This window comes from Microcebus murinus, chromosome 12, assembly GCF_040939455.1.
Source record: "Microcebus murinus isolate Inina chromosome 12, M.murinus_Inina_mat1.0, whole genome shotgun sequence".
NCBI lineage: Eukaryota > Metazoa > Chordata > Mammalia > Primates > Cheirogaleidae > Microcebus > Microcebus murinus.
Genome location: NC_134115.1, coordinates 67,233,775 through 67,252,459, shown reverse-complemented (window position 1 = coordinate 67,252,459; position 18,685 = coordinate 67,233,775). Strand labels below are relative to the sequence as shown.

General features: G+C 42.4%; 1 protein-coding gene across 4 annotated transcripts in view; it reads left to right on the top strand.

The window, feature by feature from the left end:
- The window catches only part of ABCA1 (ATP binding cassette subfamily A member 1), a 126,534-nt gene that overhangs the window by 5,354 nt on the left and 102,495 nt on the right, over positions 1 to 18,685 (top strand). For 2 of the 4 annotated variants that reach the window (XM_012736820.3, XM_012736823.3), the window contains exon 2: positions 14,568 to 14,725. In XM_012736820.3, the coding sequence (XP_012592274.2) occupies positions 14,660 to 14,725 (66 nt within the window). In that variant the 5' untranslated portion in view covers positions 14,568 to 14,659. Of the gene's footprint in view, positions 1 to 12,120; positions 12,300 to 12,977; positions 13,188 to 14,567; positions 14,726 to 18,685 lie in introns of those variants that run through there. The other 2 variants (XM_012736821.3, XM_076008890.1) reach the window with 2 other exon arrangements.

The window sequence follows — 18,685 nt, the reverse complement described above, 5'->3', positions numbered from 1 at the left end:
TCCATTTATAAAAGATTGCTTTGAGGCTACCTTTAGAGTATTTATTTAGTTTTTCCTAAATAAGTAAATAGAACATTTTAGTATTAGGACATCTTGAAGTGTAGGTGCAAATATTAGTGAAAAAGAACATGAATATCAGAGTCCAATTAACATATATTGGAATTCTGGTTCTGCCACTGCTGTTGTCCTGACCACTGTCACCGGTCCTGTCAATGGATATTTGATATTAGGCAAGTTGCCAAATTTCTCTTTCCCTCAGTTTCCTCATCTGTAAAAGAGGGATTCGTGTTATGTATAATGTAAAACATATAATATAGGCCGGGCTCGGTGGTGGCTCACGCCTGTAATCCTAGCACTCTGGGAGGCCGAGGCGGGCGGATTGCTCGAAGTTGGGAGTTCGAAACCAGCCTGAGCAAGAGTGAGACCTTGTCTCTACTATAAATAGAAAGAAATTAATTGGCCAACTAATATATATAGAAAAAATTAGCTGGGCATGGTGGAGCATGCCTGTAGCCCCAGCTACTTGGGAGGCTGAGGCAGTAGGATTGCTTGAGCCCAGGAGTTTGAGGTTGCTGTGAGCTAGGCTGATGCCACAGCACTCACTCTAGCCTGGGCAACAAAGTGAGACTCTCTCTTCAGAAAAAATACACATGGGTTCATATACTCCAAATTTTTTTTTTTTTTTTTCTAACCTAGGAGTTGGCAAACATATACTCCAAATTTTATGTGTAATTACAGGGTGTTCACGAATGCCCACAAACCCATAGGAGCCATGTGACCTTGGAAAAGTCATTTTACTTTTCTGAGATTTAGGTTGTTGGTCCATAATATGTGACTTTTAAAGAGCTTTTCAAACTTTTATGTCCTCTAACTCTCAGTCTGTGTTTAGGAGAAAGGGGAACCCTTTGATTAGAGCCACCCAGAGATATGGTCTGAGGGACGTGCTGGGCACAGTATGACCTACCATGTGGATTTTGAGAGGCAGGGGAGAAACATCCAGAGAGTATATCAGGCATTCCTGATCAGAGTAATGATGGAAGAAAGGAAGATGATGGGAGGGAGAGGAAGGTAGAGGAGAGAAAGCTGTTGGAATTTCCTATTTATCTGTCTTGGGTGGTTGAAGATGTGAATCATAGAACCAGAAAGGGATTTTCATTTGAAATGCAAAGGAAGGAGGAGTTGGTTCAATTCAGTAAGTTTCAAATAGAGCAAACATGATTAAGTGAGGTACTGTTCTCGCCTCTGACTCACCATTTGAAAAATCTCTCTGAAATAAAATGTTCATTTGAACTCTCCATCCTGGACATCTCCATTTTGGATATACATTTTGATTCTCAGAGTGGAGTCCTATTGAGTCCATATGTGATCAAAAGAAAAGCTCATCAACTCCTAGGACTCATTCATCTCCCAAGAAAAGAACACCAGTGCCCATCCTTGGAAGAAAATTGAATTCATAAGGATATTTTAAAATATCTCGGAAGACCCTCATTGGGGGTAAACATAAAGCTTTCTAAAGCATTGTCCTGAATTTGCTGTTTCAGAGACCATAAGAGATAAGGACTGGAAGGAAAAAGAAAGGACAAAAAGGAGGAATAGGTTTCTGGTCAGGAGTGGGGAACCGGGAGGAGCTGCTGAGAAGATGTTTGGGTGTCATATCCCTGTTCACTCTTGCTTTGCAAAATATTATAGGATGCCAGGTTTAGAATAATTGTTTTTGCCAGGAATCAAACCAAGCTTATTTTCTTGAAGAAACAAGTCCTTGGGGGATGGCAGTTTGAAATCGATTGGATCTGGTATTTAGATGATCCAAGATTGACATAAAGGCAACGCTGATGCAAGCAGAAGCGTTCCTTGGAAAGGCCCAGACTAATGGAGCAGAGACTGACCTGCAGACCCTTCTCCACTCCCAGATACAGGGCCTTGGAGATGGCACGGTTTACCTTAGCTGAGCTGAGGCTGATCTCTGGTATTGTGAGAGGGAAGGTAGAGGAAGATACAATATTAACAACAACAACAAAATATATATTTCAAAATTAAATCTGCTAATATGCAAACACTGCTATTAAATTGAAATCATTTGTTCAGCAAATAAACACCATGTGCCATGTAAAATACTAGGTGCCGAACAAATGTCAAAAGACTTTAAGGTTCTGCCATGATGGTCTCTTTTGCTTGTCATTCAGGGCTCTTTGAAATGAGACTCTGATGTATTTTGACAGCTTTGTCGTGGATTGTAAGAGGTATACCTGGTTTTCTCATCAGAGTGATTGGCACACAGTATGGCTCAGTAGCTGTTAAATGAATCTCCCTCTATAGGTTTCTGTCCTTTCTCTGACTTCTACTCTAAGAACTCCTTCCTGCTATTATTTGCCTCCTCATTGTTCTGGAATCTTACATCCTCTTTCACATTTGCCTTTGTTTACAATGTACTTCTACTTATATTCCTCACCTGCTGAAATTGTACCCATCAGGCAGACCTCGAGTAATGGAGCACAGTGTGGCCTCGGGCTCCCCATGCATCATGTCATTTAGTTTTCCCCGTAACCCTATAGACAGGCAGCAGTTCAGCTAGCTCAGGTTATTTAAATTGACTTACATATTTGTAATCATCAGTATATTTTTAAAATTTAACTTTATATTAGTCCTATAAGTTGAAAACCAATATCGGCTATCATAAACAGAAGGTAATTTTAAAAGTAATAGAATGAAAACAAATTACTTTTGTTACAGTCTGTCTTTAACTCTTGCTTCCCAAAGGCCCTCTCTGCCTGTCTCCAAAACTTGTTCTCACTTTGTTAAAAAGGGAAATGAGCAAGTGTTTCAGGAGATGTCGAAGAGAAGACTAAACAATGACTTTCTCCTTAATGTAATAAAAATTGTATAAAGGCTAAAAAAGTACAGAAAAGAACAGAATCTTCCCATTATGTGATTCAGTGTTTAATACTGTGCTTGTCCAAAATCCTTTGAATGCCACTTAAATTCATCTTATCTAACTCTCCCATATTTAAGGAAGTGTTGAGGTTGACTATTATTGGTCCCATTTTTCAGACGATGCACCCGACACAGAGACAAGTTAAATAACTTGTTTGTGGTTCCCATATTTGGCTAATGGCAGAACTAGGGATTCAAATCCGAGTCTTTCTGACCCAGAGTTTGGGCTTTTTTCACCTGGCTGAGTTTCTCTTGTGCTACTTTCCCCACAACCTTTAAGGAATGTGTCTGTCTGTCCTCCTGTCGCATGGCACTTTCATCTTAGTGGGCAAAGTGTACCAGTTTGCACCCCTGCCAGCACTGTGTGAGGAAGAGCAACATAGTTTTGATGTTGGGGTTTGCTTATGGTTTCTCATGCTCTTTTGGATGTATTTTCCATGGCTACCTGATACCCAAGCCCCAGGCAGTTTTCTTAGACTCAGAAATCTATATCTTTATCACTTCTTTAATTCAGGCTTTTTTCTACTGTACCAGAAGTTAGGGTAATCTTTACAGTATCTTTTAGAGGAGAGAAAAAAGAAATTGTGTCTATAAAAGTCTATCCTTTTCAGCTTGAAATGGACACTGAATCCTTAAATATTGTACTGGTCTCATTTATTTATCCCATTGATCCAATTTGAATCTTAAAGGGTTTTTCGATTGTAATTTTTTTTTCTCATTAATAAAAATTGCTCTTTGGTTGTAAATTTGAATCAGAAAGAAATCTCTACAGAAATACTGAACGTTGAGAATTTCCTATAGACTGTTTCTTTATGCAGAAGTATAAAACCTTGATGCTAATTTTGGCTGGTTAGAATTGATTTTGATTCAAGGCAGGGTTGTTTTGTTTTTTAACTTTTATTTTAACGGATTATGTTAATTGTAGTAAGGACCTTGAGTTCAGGATAAAGCCTTTGGTCAAGTATTGTTTATTCAGTTCTCAGTCCTGTTGCAGGATTTGCAAATTTAGTGGAACTAGTGCCATTTTCCAGTTTGCAACTCCAGTCACATTTCACGTGATCACAGCGTGGCTTTCCCCTCTGTGGAGCAGATGGAGGGTTGTCTGACACTTGGCTCCAGTGGCTTCCATTAGGGGTAGTGGATGTGTCCCTGGAGCCTGCAGAGAGGATCAGGGCACTCTGTCCCCACATGTAGCTCCATTTGGGGCCGGTGGCTCTCACCTGTTACAGACACTTAGCACAGCACTGCTTGGGGTGATTGGATTGTGTGAATTTTTTAAGTTGAAAAAAGGAGTCTAGCGGAAATGCCACCCAATAATTTAGTCCCATTTTTCCTTAAGCACCTTTTTCTTTGGCACGCAGAATATTTGATTAGTGAAAATCTTAATGACAGTAGCACTTTCTATAAGGAATACTCAGCCTCTTGATAATATTGGAATAATAACAGGTCTGTTTCCTTTGGTAAGATCCTCCCAGACCTCAAATAATAGAGTTCAGTTTGCCAGTATTTTTCTAAAAAGCCTAACACCCTTAAGATTTTGTTTTGCAGAGTCACAAGTATATGGATTTAAACTTGTGATCTTATTCCTCTTTCTTCTCTTAATTTAGTGAGGCAGCCAGCAAAGTGGTTTGTTTTGGTTATTCTAGAGAAGGATTTCAGTTATATGATTTGCATGGCAAGACTTAAATTCTGTGCCTTCCCTGGAACCCTGATTAAGTTCTCACTTGCTTAGTTAGCTGGCCTTCCCTGGGCTGCAGAAACAGAGGTGTCTCGGACACATGACATACGATTGCCTCCAGAGCTGGCTGGTGAAAGGATGTTCTGCAGGTGTCAGTCACATACTCTCCAAACTGAAACTGGACAAGAGCCTGGAGATTGGATAGCTTGGTTTGGCAAAAGTAAAGGGAATAAAGTGTTAAGGTGGAAAAATTGTATCCAGGGGTTGTTGATAGGCTTCATTGGGCGAGTTCGTGACTTGAGCCTGTGGGTTTAGAGTTCAAAGCTCCCGATTAACGCTGACAGTGTTGTATTCTGGGTTGAGCACCTAGGGAAAGTGTCCTTGTTAGCTGGCATGTTTATAGGGGTTCTGAGCCTCAGTTGCAGAATCTCTCTTGGTCACATGAAGTTAATGAATTTGAATGTCTTAGAGAGGCTTTTAGGAAAATCAAATTAGACGCACTCGCATTTGAACTTGTGTTTCTGTGAACACAGCTGGAAATTTTGTCATGGTTTTGGGCTACTCGAACCTTTACTTTCAGTGAAATTGCTGATTTGTTACTTTAGTGAATCTGCGTTAACTAACTTTAACTATGGTGGAGGTTTTACTTCATAGACCTTCATTCTGCAAATATTTATGGATCACCAGGTCATCCTGGGCTTAGTGGTGGAGAATAAGTAAATGTTGGGATATAGTAGCTTGTGGTGCATAGCTTACAGTTTAGCAGGGACTACCTGATCAATTGGTGGTACATAGGGAAGATTGTAGGTAGAGCTGAAAAGGTGGAGGAATTATAAGGTCCAGATTTCCAATGTGTAATTGACATGGAGGCTGGAGGAAATGGAAACGGAGAGGAAAACTGAGACAGGGACTGAAGACTTGTAGGAAGGTGGCAGTGTGGAAATAGGAGCTGACTTGCATGGGGCTGTGGAGAGAATAGTTAAGTGATTGGTGGGGATTCCAAAAATGGGCTGTTATAGTACAACAATGGTCAGAAGTAGCACTAGGATACTAGGGTAACTCTTTTTCAATTCTCCCAATGAGCTGGGCACTGGAGAGAGCTCCACTTTGCCCTGGAAAGGCCCTTGAGGGAAATAGTATTGTCTGTGGACAAAGAGAGCAGAGAGATTGCTTTAATAAACTACCCACTCTGTGCCCCACCCTAGATGAAAGCTTTACTCTGTGAAGTTGGCAGCAATAATCATTATAATGGCTACTGTGTACTTACTTTGTTCCAGGAACTGGATAAATGTTTTACATATGTTATCAGCTCTATTTTATGGAGAGGATAGAGGGGCTAAGAGTCCCTAGGGTCCCAGAGCTGGTGAGTAGCAGTGTTAGAATTCAAACCTGGCTTTCTCCGACTCCAAAGTCTCCCTTCTTCCTACTGGACCAGTTAATTCAAGAAAACAAAGGAGTTAAGGATTTGGGAAGTTTGTTGAATAGTAGAATAGGCCCAAAGGAAAGGAAAAACAGTTTGGTTTGTCCCCCAAATCCTTTGAGCACTTTTATAGATATAAACCTTTTAGTTGGGAGAAAGTTGAACATCTGAAGATGTTGAGCCTTCAGAGGTGTAAGCAAAAAAAAAAAAAAAAAAAAAAAAATTCTGATGCAGTCACTAAACCATTTTTCCTAAAATTCTTTTGGAAAATCCTTCTATAACAACAAGGAACGTTAAACAATCAAGTTTTTCTACAAATAAAATATGGCTGTTGGAGTCTTGCTTGCTTGTGTTTCTATAGCTCAGGGTGTTTATAAATTCAATAGTCTCTTCCTTTCAGCTTCCTTTATTCTGGCATTATGATTGTGGTTGAAAAAAATGTGATTTATTTTTCTATGATAAATATTGTTGACAGGCTGATATCTTTTCAAGGGGAAAGGTTCTTTTTCCTATGTGCTATATACCCCCAACCAGGGAAAAGACAAATAGTCCTATTGTTTGCTGAAGTCTTCTTTTGAAGGTTGTTCTATGTTTGCTTAGCAGACATCAGCAGGGAAAGGGAGGCCATCTCTAACATTTTGTTAGGATTTCTCCATATTTCTACAGGGATGAAACAAAGACTTGGGTACAGGACAGGTCTGCTTTTAGAAATCCTGGCTGTTGAGAGTTTCAGAAGTCCTGAGATCATTTAGCTAGTGACAACTGGAATGTTAAAGGTGTTAATTAGGATCTTTGGTTGTCTAAGTATCAGTGACATGATAGAAATAGATTTAAACCTTTAGGATCTCCTTTAAAATAGAATTGTTGATAACATGAGGAAATAATGCTTCTCAAAGACTTGGTACAGATTTATATAGAATTCACAGACTTTTCATTTTTTTCTATGTATTCATTTCATAGCTCTCATTTTGAAAATTAGCTATTAGCAAATAATTTTATCTAGGAAAGTAGATATGTATTCCAAGGTGAAAGAGGGATGTGCAGTTGTCTGTAATCTTATTGTTACTAATAATCAAGTATGGATGATGCATTTGGCACTTTTATTTTTTTTTTTTTTTTTTTTTTTTTTTTTTAGTGTCCAAATGCCCAGTAAACATTTGGCACTTTTAAAAAACTCACCCCAAGTTACAGATGGTTCGAACTGATAAAATTTAATGGATCTATATATTTTTAAATAAGCAGTGTGATGGCAGAGCTGTCTTTTAGAATGCCAGAATTGTTCAGGCATGATAGAATGACTTCATTTCATCCTTGACTTTTACCTCAGAGGATTTTTTACACCCTTTTGTCTTCTCAAATTTGAATATTAAAATGTTAAGCAGGAACACAGTTTCAGGGGTGGCTGAGTAGCAGCCTGTGAGCCGTTTGCGGGCCTTTCCAACTCAGGGCAGCTTCACTGGGGTTGTAGTCTACAGGATGGCTGGGGAGCGTGAGGGGGTGCAATTTAGGGGATACTAGCAAGGATACGTTTAAGGATAGAGAGCCCAGTAGCATCTGGAGGCCAGAAAAGTTCAACGCAGGCAGTCAGATTAGCTTTGGGCTTCATAAAGCTGATGGGTCAGCCTGGGAGAAATCATAGGATGACTCAAAATCCCTTCGCACTCCCACAGCAGCCACGTGCTGTCTTCAGTCACGGGTGCAGCCAGGTCTTTCTGGCCTTTGGTGACCTCTTTAGGCTTTTCCTTCCTTGTTGCTACGGATCCAGTAACATACGCTCAGAGAGGCAATCAGAGAACAGACCCTTTCCAATGCAAGAATGCTCTGTTGGGCTTGTAAGTTTCATATCCTAACATTATAGGACCCTGCACATCTCTCTGGAGATGAGGCACATGAGTCACATCTGTGATTCTTGCATTTGCATCAACATCTCATGAATAGGCAATCAGTTGAGCCTTAGCACCAAAACATTTTCAGTTCGTTTCTGGTATAGTTAAGTCTGCCTCTTGCCTTGCAGTTTACTGCCTAGCTGTTTAGTGATATAAGACATCTAGGATACTGTGAATATATATATAATTTTTATGTGCCCATTATGCCTCAATTAAGAAAAAGACATCTAGAAGCAATTTCATCAAGAGAGATACTGATCGCTGTTATCAGAAATTTCAGCTTCCATCTCACTTCTGGTAACTGTGGAAATTTATCTAGCCAAGCAGAAAACACACACATACACACACACACACACACACGTGCACACACACACGCACAGACCTCTTTCATTTTTTTTTTTAATGTAAGAAAGAAGTTTATTTATTTTAAGTTTGGAGAAATAGCTGTCTTATAACCACTGTTTTTGAAAGATGAAAATTAGTTGCTGACTGCACATTCTGGGTATGTGAAGTCATTGGGTAGAACTCTTAAGAGAAATGTGTTCAGAAGAACAAACAAACTTGTAGGAGAAATAGGTTAGTGGGAAGGACCATAGAACTGCTGTTGAAAAAGTTATTTCTTGAGAAACCTAGGGGCCAGCTCTAAGTCTAGGCAAGTCACTTGCTTTTTGGGGCCTCGGCTTCTCTAAGATTGTAGCATGGGTGTGGTGGAAGTGGCTCTCCCATGGGACTCTTATCTACTAATACAACAATCAGATGGAGCATGGCCTTGTGAAAGACTGGCCTTTCTTGCCCAGAGGGACCAACTTCTCTGTCCCAGTGAGAAGTCTGGTGTGGTCCCTGCTTCTGGAACATGCCTGTGGGCTGACTCTAGCCCTTAGCTGGGAGCCCAGCCCTAAAGCTCACTTGCTGACAGTGTTCTTGCAGGAAGGAGAAAGACCAGCCCACCCTTTCATTACTGCACAGGCAAACAGTTTCTAGTAGTTGTGCAAATGTGTGCACTTTTTCCCTCACTACGTTTCTGTAAACAGATTTAAAACTGTAGAAGAGTAGAGGGCTATCATGGAAAGATGTTCCTGTTTTTCTTTTGGCTGCGCCAAATGGGAAAAAAAATCCTTCTATCTTGTCTTTTTGGTGTGTCTTCCTCTCTTCTTTATAGTTCTGTTCTATCATCTCTCTTTGATAAGTACATGTCAAGTTCAAAGGGGCACAATGTTTTGAAGAGCAAGGGGTGAGGAGCAGGTGCTAGGTGCTGACTAGGGTCATTATTTTCCCCTTTCCACCTACCTTCCTATGAATGCATATATATATATATTTTTTTTCTTTTGTCAGCACTGCGGAGTCTGCCTGGATTTCCAGGTTTTGGTTTTAGGGAAAAGTGAAAAGAATTTATAATCCCAGCTGTCACTTAAGCGAGCCATTTGTGGGTAGCATAGGGTCCATTCTCTCACTTTACTATCCTAAAGATGTTTCATCAGAAAGGAGTGACTTCCTTCCCTCTTCCTCTCTGTCCCCTTAATCTGCCTTATTCTTCCTTACTCCTACCACCCACCACTTTAGCAACCCACTGCTATTTGTCTGTTTTCCACCTCTGCTAGAATAGATGCCCAGCAACCCAGGAACTTTGCCTCTTGTTCACTGCTGAATCTCCAGGGTCTGAAACAGCACCTGGTACATCATAGGACCTTAATAAATATCTGTTGTGGCTCATGGGACCCCTGCAGAATTAAGGCTGCACTTGTTTGTGGAATTAATAGGTGATGATGACTGTCTACTCACTATTCCCCTTCTGAGGGGTTCACACTATGATCAGGCTTTATACTGTGCAGTTCTTGGGTCTTTCAGGTAATAGTTTGACTTGTGGTATATGTTGATTATTATAATAGAAGGCAGATTTTTTTGTATGTGTCAGATTTATCGATGTATAATTTACATATAGTAAAATTTACCCTTTCAAAACATGTACAGTTTGATGAGTTTTGACAAATGTATACACGTGTGTAACTACCCTGATACAGACTATTTCCATGTTGCTCTGTAGTCTGTCCTCTCCCCCACCCATGACCACTGGCAGGCACTGCACTGACTTATGTCCCTTCTGTGTCATCTTTCCCAGAATGTCACATAAATGGAATCATACAGTATGTAGTCTTTTGTGTCCTGCTTATTTTTCATAGTGTAAGGCTTTCGAGATTCATCCGTGTTGTTGCATGTATCAGTAGTTGGTTCCTTTCTATTGCTAAGTCATATTTCATTTGAATTTATTCACCAGGTGATGTGCATTTGGGTTGTTTCCAGTTTTTGGCTTTTCTGTCTGAGGCTTCTGTGACCAATCACATACAGGTCTTTGTGTAGATATATGCTCTCGTTTCTTTTGGGTAAATACCTCGGAGAAGATGGCTAGGCCATATCATAAGTGTATGTATAACTTTACCAGAAATTGCCAAACTGTTTTCTAAACTGGCTCTTACATTGTACATTCCCACAATCAGTGTATTGAGTTCCAGTGACCTCATATACTTACCAGAACTTTGTAATTTTTTTTAATTTAGTGGATATATAGTGATATCTAGTTGTTTTATTTATTTATTTTTTATTTCATGTAACCAAGATGTTTGTATTAGTTGTTGTTTTAATTTGCAATTTTCTTCAACTAGGGGTGTGGAGCATTTTTGCTTATTTGGGAAGGTTATGTGTTAGCAGTCTGTTGTATTCTATAGATATTAACAACTTTAAAATATCAGTGGCATTTGAAGTGGAAATTTCTAAGGAAAATTGGTCAGAGATTTGAACAGTTATTTCCACCAGGCTCCTACTATACAAGTACAAACAAGGTTGGGATGTGGAGATTACTGAATTTTGGCAAGGGGCGATTCACCAGGGTGAGATATGACGAGACCCAGGGAGAATGCCCCAGGACTCAAGCGTGAGGATTGGCAGAAAGCTGATTTCGTGGCCCGCTGGCCCTGGGAGGGCTGCTCAGTTCTTAGCTGACCCTGCTATCCATGGGAAGTGGACTTAGATTCAATCACATTTTCCTGGATGCCCCAGGAGTCACCTAGGAAGCTCAGCAGTCCTTTGTGACCCTCCGGAGTGTGTGGCGGATGCCTGCTGAACACAGAGCCCTCTCTGGGGACATTTTGCCTAAATCAATTAATCAGGCTTGAGGAATCAGTTACCACAGGCCCAGGAGTGCCACCACCCTTGCATTCTGACACCCTATTTCTCATGTCTATCTCTAGTTAATTAAGAAATGTCCCCTGAGTGCTTATCATAAGCCAGCACAGTTTTGGAAACAGGAATGGTCCCTGCCCTGATGCAGAAGCTGGGAGAAACCCTACAAGGGAAAGCAGGGTCTCCCCTGGGAGCACTTAGGCAGAGCTCCTAACCCACGTGTCAGTGCAGGGGAGGTGATCAGGAAAGGACTCTGGAGGACCTGACAGCTAAGTGGAGACCTAAGGTGGAGGAGTGTTTTAGGACAAGGGAACACGGCAGTGAAGTCCCAGTGGTAGGAGACAAGTGCAGCACATTCAGAGCCTGTGAGTTCTCCTCCAGGGCATTGCTTAGGCAGGTGGGGAGTGGCAAGAGAGTAGACTGGAGTCCCAACGGGGAGGCCAGGTAAACTTTGGTGAGGACTGGACTCTATCTCCACGGCGGTGGGGAGCTGGCAGAAGGTTTTAAGTGGGGGAGTGGCATCATCAGGTATTTGGTTTAATCGAATACTTTTGGGTGCTCTGTAGCAAGTAGAAGGGAGAGGGACAAGTTTGGAGGCATGGAGGCCTCAGAAGAGGCTGTCGTGGTCATCCAAGAGCAGGAGGAGAGTGGCCTATTGACTGGCGATGATTGGGAAATGAGATCCTTTGCAGCCAGTAACTGGAAATATGTATGAGGGCAGAAGTGAGTGTGCTACGTTTTGAAACATTGAGAAATCTAGTACACAGTACTGCCTTTTTTTTTTCTTTTTTTGGATTTGGTTTGTTTGTTCACTTCCTTGGAAAACTGATGTGGAAATGTCCCTTTGGCTTCAGTTACCTGAGCAGAAGGGCTCAGGCATTGCCAAACCCTCCTCTTTGGGACGGAGTGCTCTCGGCATTGATCGTTGTGTTCTGAGGTGGGGGGAGCGGATTGTGCAGGAGGCCAGGGCGATGCCAAGGTGGGTGGGAGGAATTGGGGTAGGCAGGTTGCCTGTTTGCACCCAGCAAAGCCAAAGTAGAACTTTCTGCAACTGCTCTGTGCTACTTCTTGCTCACATTCTCTCTGTGTTTTCTGGAGGGTCCCTGGCTCAAAGCCCATTTTTGGAGACCCAGAAATTCAGCTTTTAGGAAGATATTCTCCAAGAAAACTCCTGGCCTTTCCCTTCTCTTCTCATGAATGTTGTTTGGAGGTATGTCTTCTCTTCCTATGAGCTTCTCCACTCAGGGATTAGGGGAGGCAATTCTGGACTTGGGTCTGGCCCTGGGCATTCCAACACTAGGCTATTCACATTTCATCCTTCCTGCTTTCCCCTCCCACCGTTCCAGAAACCCACAATGGATTTTCTAGAAATGATGGAATGTCCTGTTTGGCCAGGATATAACCGTTTCTTTGCTAGAGGGTACTGATGGAATGAAGAAAGCTATGTGGGAAAAAGGGAACTCATACTTACATCATGCCATGCATTGTGTTGGGGACTTATTTGTATTGTATCATTTAATCCTTAAAACATCACACAAAGTAAGCATTGTCATCCTCATTCTATAATGAGGAAATTGGTGCTCAGAGAGCATAAAGTCTTGGCCAAGGGCACGTGGTTGGGGATCTGGGGCTAATTCACGCCTGAGCTCTTTCTGCTAATTTCTTTTTTTAATTAATAATTTCAGCCTCAGTGTTACCTTGGGGATCTGAAAAGCATTCATGTAGCTTCTAAATCAACTAAGTGATCCCTGGAGAGCAGCTTTTGTATGTGAAAAATCTAGCTAATTATTTATTTCAGTGTTTCTGGAATGCAAGCCCTATTCTAAGCCACTGACAACACAATTTAGGATTACAAGCATGTGTTTCACAACACTGTTCTAGCTGTCAGTGCTGCGATGCCAGTTGTCACCTTTTGACGAACTGATACGGTGCCAGTTTAACTCTCCCTCTTTTCGGAGTGAGAAACCTTGGGGGTCTGTGTCCTTCAAGAGGTTTGCTGAGCCAATGATAAAGAAAAGAAATGGGTCCTAAGGCTTGCATATCTCCGAGGAATTTCTGATTTATTGAATTGTCAATGAATGAATTAGAATACATAATGGTAGGTCGTCCTTCTTGTCAGACACTGCAAATTCTCTCCAATCTCTTTTCTTTTCTATAATTTTTAAATCCAAGTCTTCATGGGGGGTGGGGGTGGGACAAAATGGTACTATCCTACTCTAGTAGGTAGACCTTTGCAGTAAGATCTCATTTGAACTCACAGTTTTTTAGTTCAGAACTTGGTTTTGTATCCATCAGTGGTTACTATAATACCTTCTTAGCTCCTTCTGCTGTTTGTTTCTCATGCCTAGTGTCTCACCTATGCCTATTCCACTGGAGGCCGTGGTGATTAACTGAGCCATTTTATAAGTAAAGCAAGTTTCTGGTTTCTGCAGAGGGTTCATGACTGTCAGGTGCCAACAGAGCCTAACTTTCACCTGTGTATCCTCCCTTCATCCACTTTCCATTTTCTACCTCCTGCCCCAGCTTTAATTTTAGTATAACTACTTGGGGCTATTCCAGCATTAAATAAGTACAGCTCTTGGGTGGGCAGCTGGGAAACGTGAAATGTTGTATCCCTGTTCATGCGAACCCCTTCTTGCTCCAGCAGAGCAAAAAGTCCTCCAAGGAGGCACATGTGGCACCCGGCAAGGAGCAGTGGGTCGTGTGTTCAGGTGCAGGCAGAGCACAGCCAGAGTGCGCATATGTCCCTACCGTGGGAGCGCGTCTGTTTCGCAGACGCCGTGCTGAGCCAGCCTTAGCAGACTTGTTTCTCCCTGGGATGTTGTTTTCCTCCCACAGAGACACAGCACTAGGGTTGTCCTCATCACCTGAGAGCCAGGTGCCCGTGGCGTTTCCTTGGTGTTTGCTCACAGCCATCTAAGGCATGCCGTGGCTCTCCAGATGGGGAAACTGCTTTACCTACGGTGCCATTTATCATCTGAAGGACCCCACTTTTGTAACTTGATGAAAAGTTAGTCTGCAGTGCATTTCAGGGAATAGCAGACGTCATTCTAGGTTTGAGGCAAAATTTACAAATGCTGCTGACATTTTATGTAAGGGGAGGCACTTTCTTAGAGGAGGGAGGCAGGTCTCTGGGATTCTAATGTGTCATTTCCCTTCTCTGTGGTTTGGCTACCTAAGAGTGCTTGCTCTGTTTTCGTAAGTGCATTTTCATTCCCAAATGATCACACTCATGGAGCTAAAATGATCAAGACCCTAATGATTAGCTCCCAGGCTACTGCCAGAAAACCTCTGGAAGCACTGTTTGCTGGTGCACCCAGAGGCTGGAATTCGGGAACTCACGAGCCATTGAGGGAGCAGTCGTGACGCAGACCTGGGTGTTGGAGGGCTCAGGCGAGAGGCTGGAGCGACAGCCCTCATTGACGTATGGCTTTGCAGTAATAACTCACAGCTATCTCCCTCCTGCTTTATCTTTCAGTTAATGACCAGCCACAGTATCCCTGCTGTGAGCTCTGGCCACTGCCTTCCAGGGCTCCTGAGCCACACGCTGTGGGTGCCGGCTGAGGTGACATGGCTTGTTGGCCCCAGCTAAGGTTGCTGCTGTGGAAGAACCTCACTTTCAGAAGAAGACAAACAGTAAGCCTGGGTTTCTCAGGGGTGGTGGTGGGTTCTCCCATGCTTTTCTCCATGGTTTTGAGTTGGGGGTTGGAGGAGGGCAGGAAGGGGGCTCTCTTGGTTTTCACACAAGGATTGAATGCATCTGGTTCTTGTGGACACGGGACTGTGTGGTCCTGTTAGGGCCCAGTGGCTTATCATAGAGGGCGAATTTACAACCAGAAGGAAAGGTTAGCTTTGGTTTGTGCTAGTGCTGGATATGAGTTCTGATTTCTGGAACCCGGCACAGAATTACCCTGACCACCCTCCTTTTTCCTTTTGCTGCAGCCCTGGGAGCCACATGGCTCTGCAGAAGCACCTCATGGACTCCTGTGTTTCTGGGAGTTGTGGGTGAAGTGAGATGATGGCCTGGCTCTTAGAGATCAAGGCCTGGATCTCTCGGTGTCTGTCTGGACTTGCTCCTTACAGCTTTGACTCCGGGTCTGGAGGAATATAATAACTGAGGCTTGTTTTATTTCTGTGGAAGGTTCTAAGCCATATACTTCCCAGATGGGCCAATAATGCTTTGGGTAATCCAGAGAAGATCATCTTTAATGCAAAGGGGAATGGTGTTTTTCCACAGAAGGATATAAGGGAAGCAGGGTGAACTCCCTGAAGCTCAGATATCAGCTGTTTGCTTTTCTCTCTCTGAACATGCTGCACATTTCCTTAGAGATACCATCTCTGGGTTTAACTGCTCCTCTCTGTAGTTCATTTCTAAATGCTTTTCCTATCCTGCCTTTTTTCCTGAATTCTAAGCCAGCGTCCTCACTTGGCTGTCTTAATGAAGCTCAACATGTCTGTAACCTAAATGATTATTTTTCTGAAACTCAAACTGATAGGGACCTTAGAGAGAATTTAATTCGGTTTTCCTCAAACTAGAATAATGCTTGGACTTTATTTAAGAGAACAAAAATGGCAAAGTTACCCTTGTGTTCACTAAATTTCTTTTTATTATAATGTTACTTAAATATACACATATGTAAAAGTAGATATAAACCCTGTGTAGGCTATTATACAGCTATATGACCCATACATACTTGCAAATTCAATGCAAACAGAATTGCAAAATCAATACAATTCCAATTAACACCGTAAATGTGGTGAGACAGCTGATGTTGGTTAGCTGAAACCAAATTATACATCGCAAGGTGACGATGGTAGTGAATGCTATAGGCTGAGCCTTTTCAGTTTAGCCAGTCTATATTAATATGTGTTGATGATTCAATTCTCTATCCATTTTTCTACTTAAACTACCTTCATTTGATGCTGTTTGGCTTTCATTTGGTCCAGTCTCATCATTCATAAATCAAATCTGCATCTGCTCTGTCCTCATTAGCCTGCTACAATTATACTGGTGCCAACACAATCACAAACACAAATAGAAACTTGGGCTTTGAAATCTTGTGCCAGAACTTGGTTCTAAAGTAAGCATTCAGAAAATCCAGATATGCTAATTAGAATTTGTTTAGATTTCCATACTAATGAAAACACAGAATGTTTAAAATCCTCATAGAGAACTCAGATATAACCCCTCAACAGCATGTTAAAGATTCTAGTTTGACAAACACTGATTTTGTTCAGCCTCTCATGTTATAAATGAGGAACCTACATCCTAAGGTTATGAGTGAGAGAGCAGGGATTAGAATTGATGGATCCTATTTGTTTTAGTAATTTATTATTACTAAAGTAAAATATAATATATGATGGTAAAATATAATATATGATGTTATAGTGATATAATAAAAGCAAACACTTGGAATGAGTGTTTGCTCATTCTAGCTTCTATGTGCTAGGCACTAAGTTATTCAGGATTATTAACTGGATTATTCTTTTTAAGGCCCTTGTGACATGACATATTGCTGTTTCCTCATGTTATACCTGGGGAACTTGATGCACAGAGAGGCTACATAATTTGTCTGAGGTCCACACTGCTAGTAAGGAGCATAGGAAGGGCTCAAATCTACACAATCCAGAGTCAATACTCTAAATTACTATGTCAAATTGCCTTGCATTGTTTTTCCTATCGTCCATCTCAAATCTTGAAGTTTCTGACTTCTTCCTTCCCTTTCCCCTGCCTCCCATGGTTGTTCCCAAGTCCTGGTGTTGCCCTGTCTTCTGTGGTCATCCTTATCCTCATTTCCTATCTACTGTGTGGTCCAGGTCCCCTGCCCCTTCTCAGCTTGGGAGCAGTGGCCCACTTGGTGGGAAAGTGTCTTTGCCATGGTTTGGCCATGCTGTGTGTCCAGTAGTGAGTAGTGGAAAGAATCGTACCATCTTGACAGTGAGAGGGGGCTCAGGGGTGGTCCAGTTCAAACCTTGTATTTTGCAGATGAGAAAGGAGAGGCAAAAATCAGGGAAGGCATTTCTCCTACATCATCCAACCAGCAAGAGAGCAAGTGAGCAGCAAGTGAGCTGGGACAAGAGGCTGAGATCTTGGAGACTTAGGTCAGGCCTTGTTCCATCCCATCGTAGTGACTTTTCTTCCTTCTCCCAAATTCTTTGCTGCTGCACGACAGTGCCCAGCTTGGAGGTGGAGGAAATGGCAGGGAAGAGCTTTTCTGTGCTTACCCAGGGAAGGAATCAGGAGCACAGGGTTCTGGCACAGGGCGTGGGGTTGGGTCATTCAGACTGGGCCAGTCTCCACTAGTCTTGAGCTTCTTGCTTCTTGCTCAATCTTGCTTATGTGTTTAAAAGTGTTAGGATTAGAGAGATAGGTGAGCTTAGTCAAGGACAACTTGGATCCTTGGAGCAGAGTTGAAGACGGAAGTAGGGACACACGGAAGTAGGGACACCCTGACACAGAAGTGCTGCTTTAGATGCTAAAAGCATCTACACCGAGGCTACTAGTCTGTTTTAGTTACCGCCCTTCCTGATTTCTAACGGAAGTGTACTTTGCTGAATCAGAAAGAAAGGTGGTTTATTTCAGGTCACTGATGCTTTGATTATCAGAGTGGGAAAGATCTGGCCTGCCCCTTGTACAGTTGACAGAAGTGGGGTTCAGAGGGGCACAGGGGTCCAGAGTGGGTCATTCATGAAAATAGCATTAGACTTGATCTCCAGGTGCTGGCCCTTTTTAGAAGGCTTTGCTTTAACTGCATGGAAGGTTTTATGTCATTGATACTTAAGTTCTGACTGGTAGCTACTTCCCAGTTCACCTGGCTTACATTTCTAAATTGTATCGTTTAGGGATTGGAACCTGTTAGGGGTTTTGGTGCCATGTTGTTAGCTCACACAGTCAGCACCAGCCCTACCCATTAGGTAGGAGAAGGAGTCAGCAGACTTGCAAGATAGCTCTTGCCCATGGTGCATGGAAATTCATTGCTTGTGTCCCTTCTCCTGAGATTCTACTTGGCCTCGGAGCCCAGCACAGAGCCTGGCACTTGGGAAATGCTTAATAATGTGCTGGATGAGTTGTAAATGTGTTAATGGTCCATTAGTTTGCAGGTCTTGAGGAGGCTCCCCTGCTGTAGGAAGAATAGAAAGAATATGTAAAAGCCTGTATGCTGCTGCCAGGGAAGTGAGGAAGACTATGTAAAAGCCCAGGGCTGAGCAATATACCCCAGAGCAACTGTGTTGAAAGAGAGCATTGACCTTTCACCCTATGTCCTTGTCTGCTGGTGACTCTGAGGGATCCCTCTCCTGGGCCCCCTTTGTGCAGACTCATGGGGGCCCATCAGCCCCTGTGAGTTAGTTTTCCACTGTTTCTGTTGGGCAAAAAATACATTGAATTGAGTTGCGAAAGTTGGGTGCAAAGCTCAGTTTGGGTCCAAAGTAACAGTTAACTTGTGTGGGTGGTAGGCATTCAGCACAAACAGGGCTGGGGACAGGAATGGGGAGGGACTTCAGAGTTTTCGGGATTCTCCTCTGGTTTTAGGCTGAGCCAGAGGCCAAGGTCCCTGTGGAACAGATGGGACAAAGAGAGGGTGGCCATATGGCTTC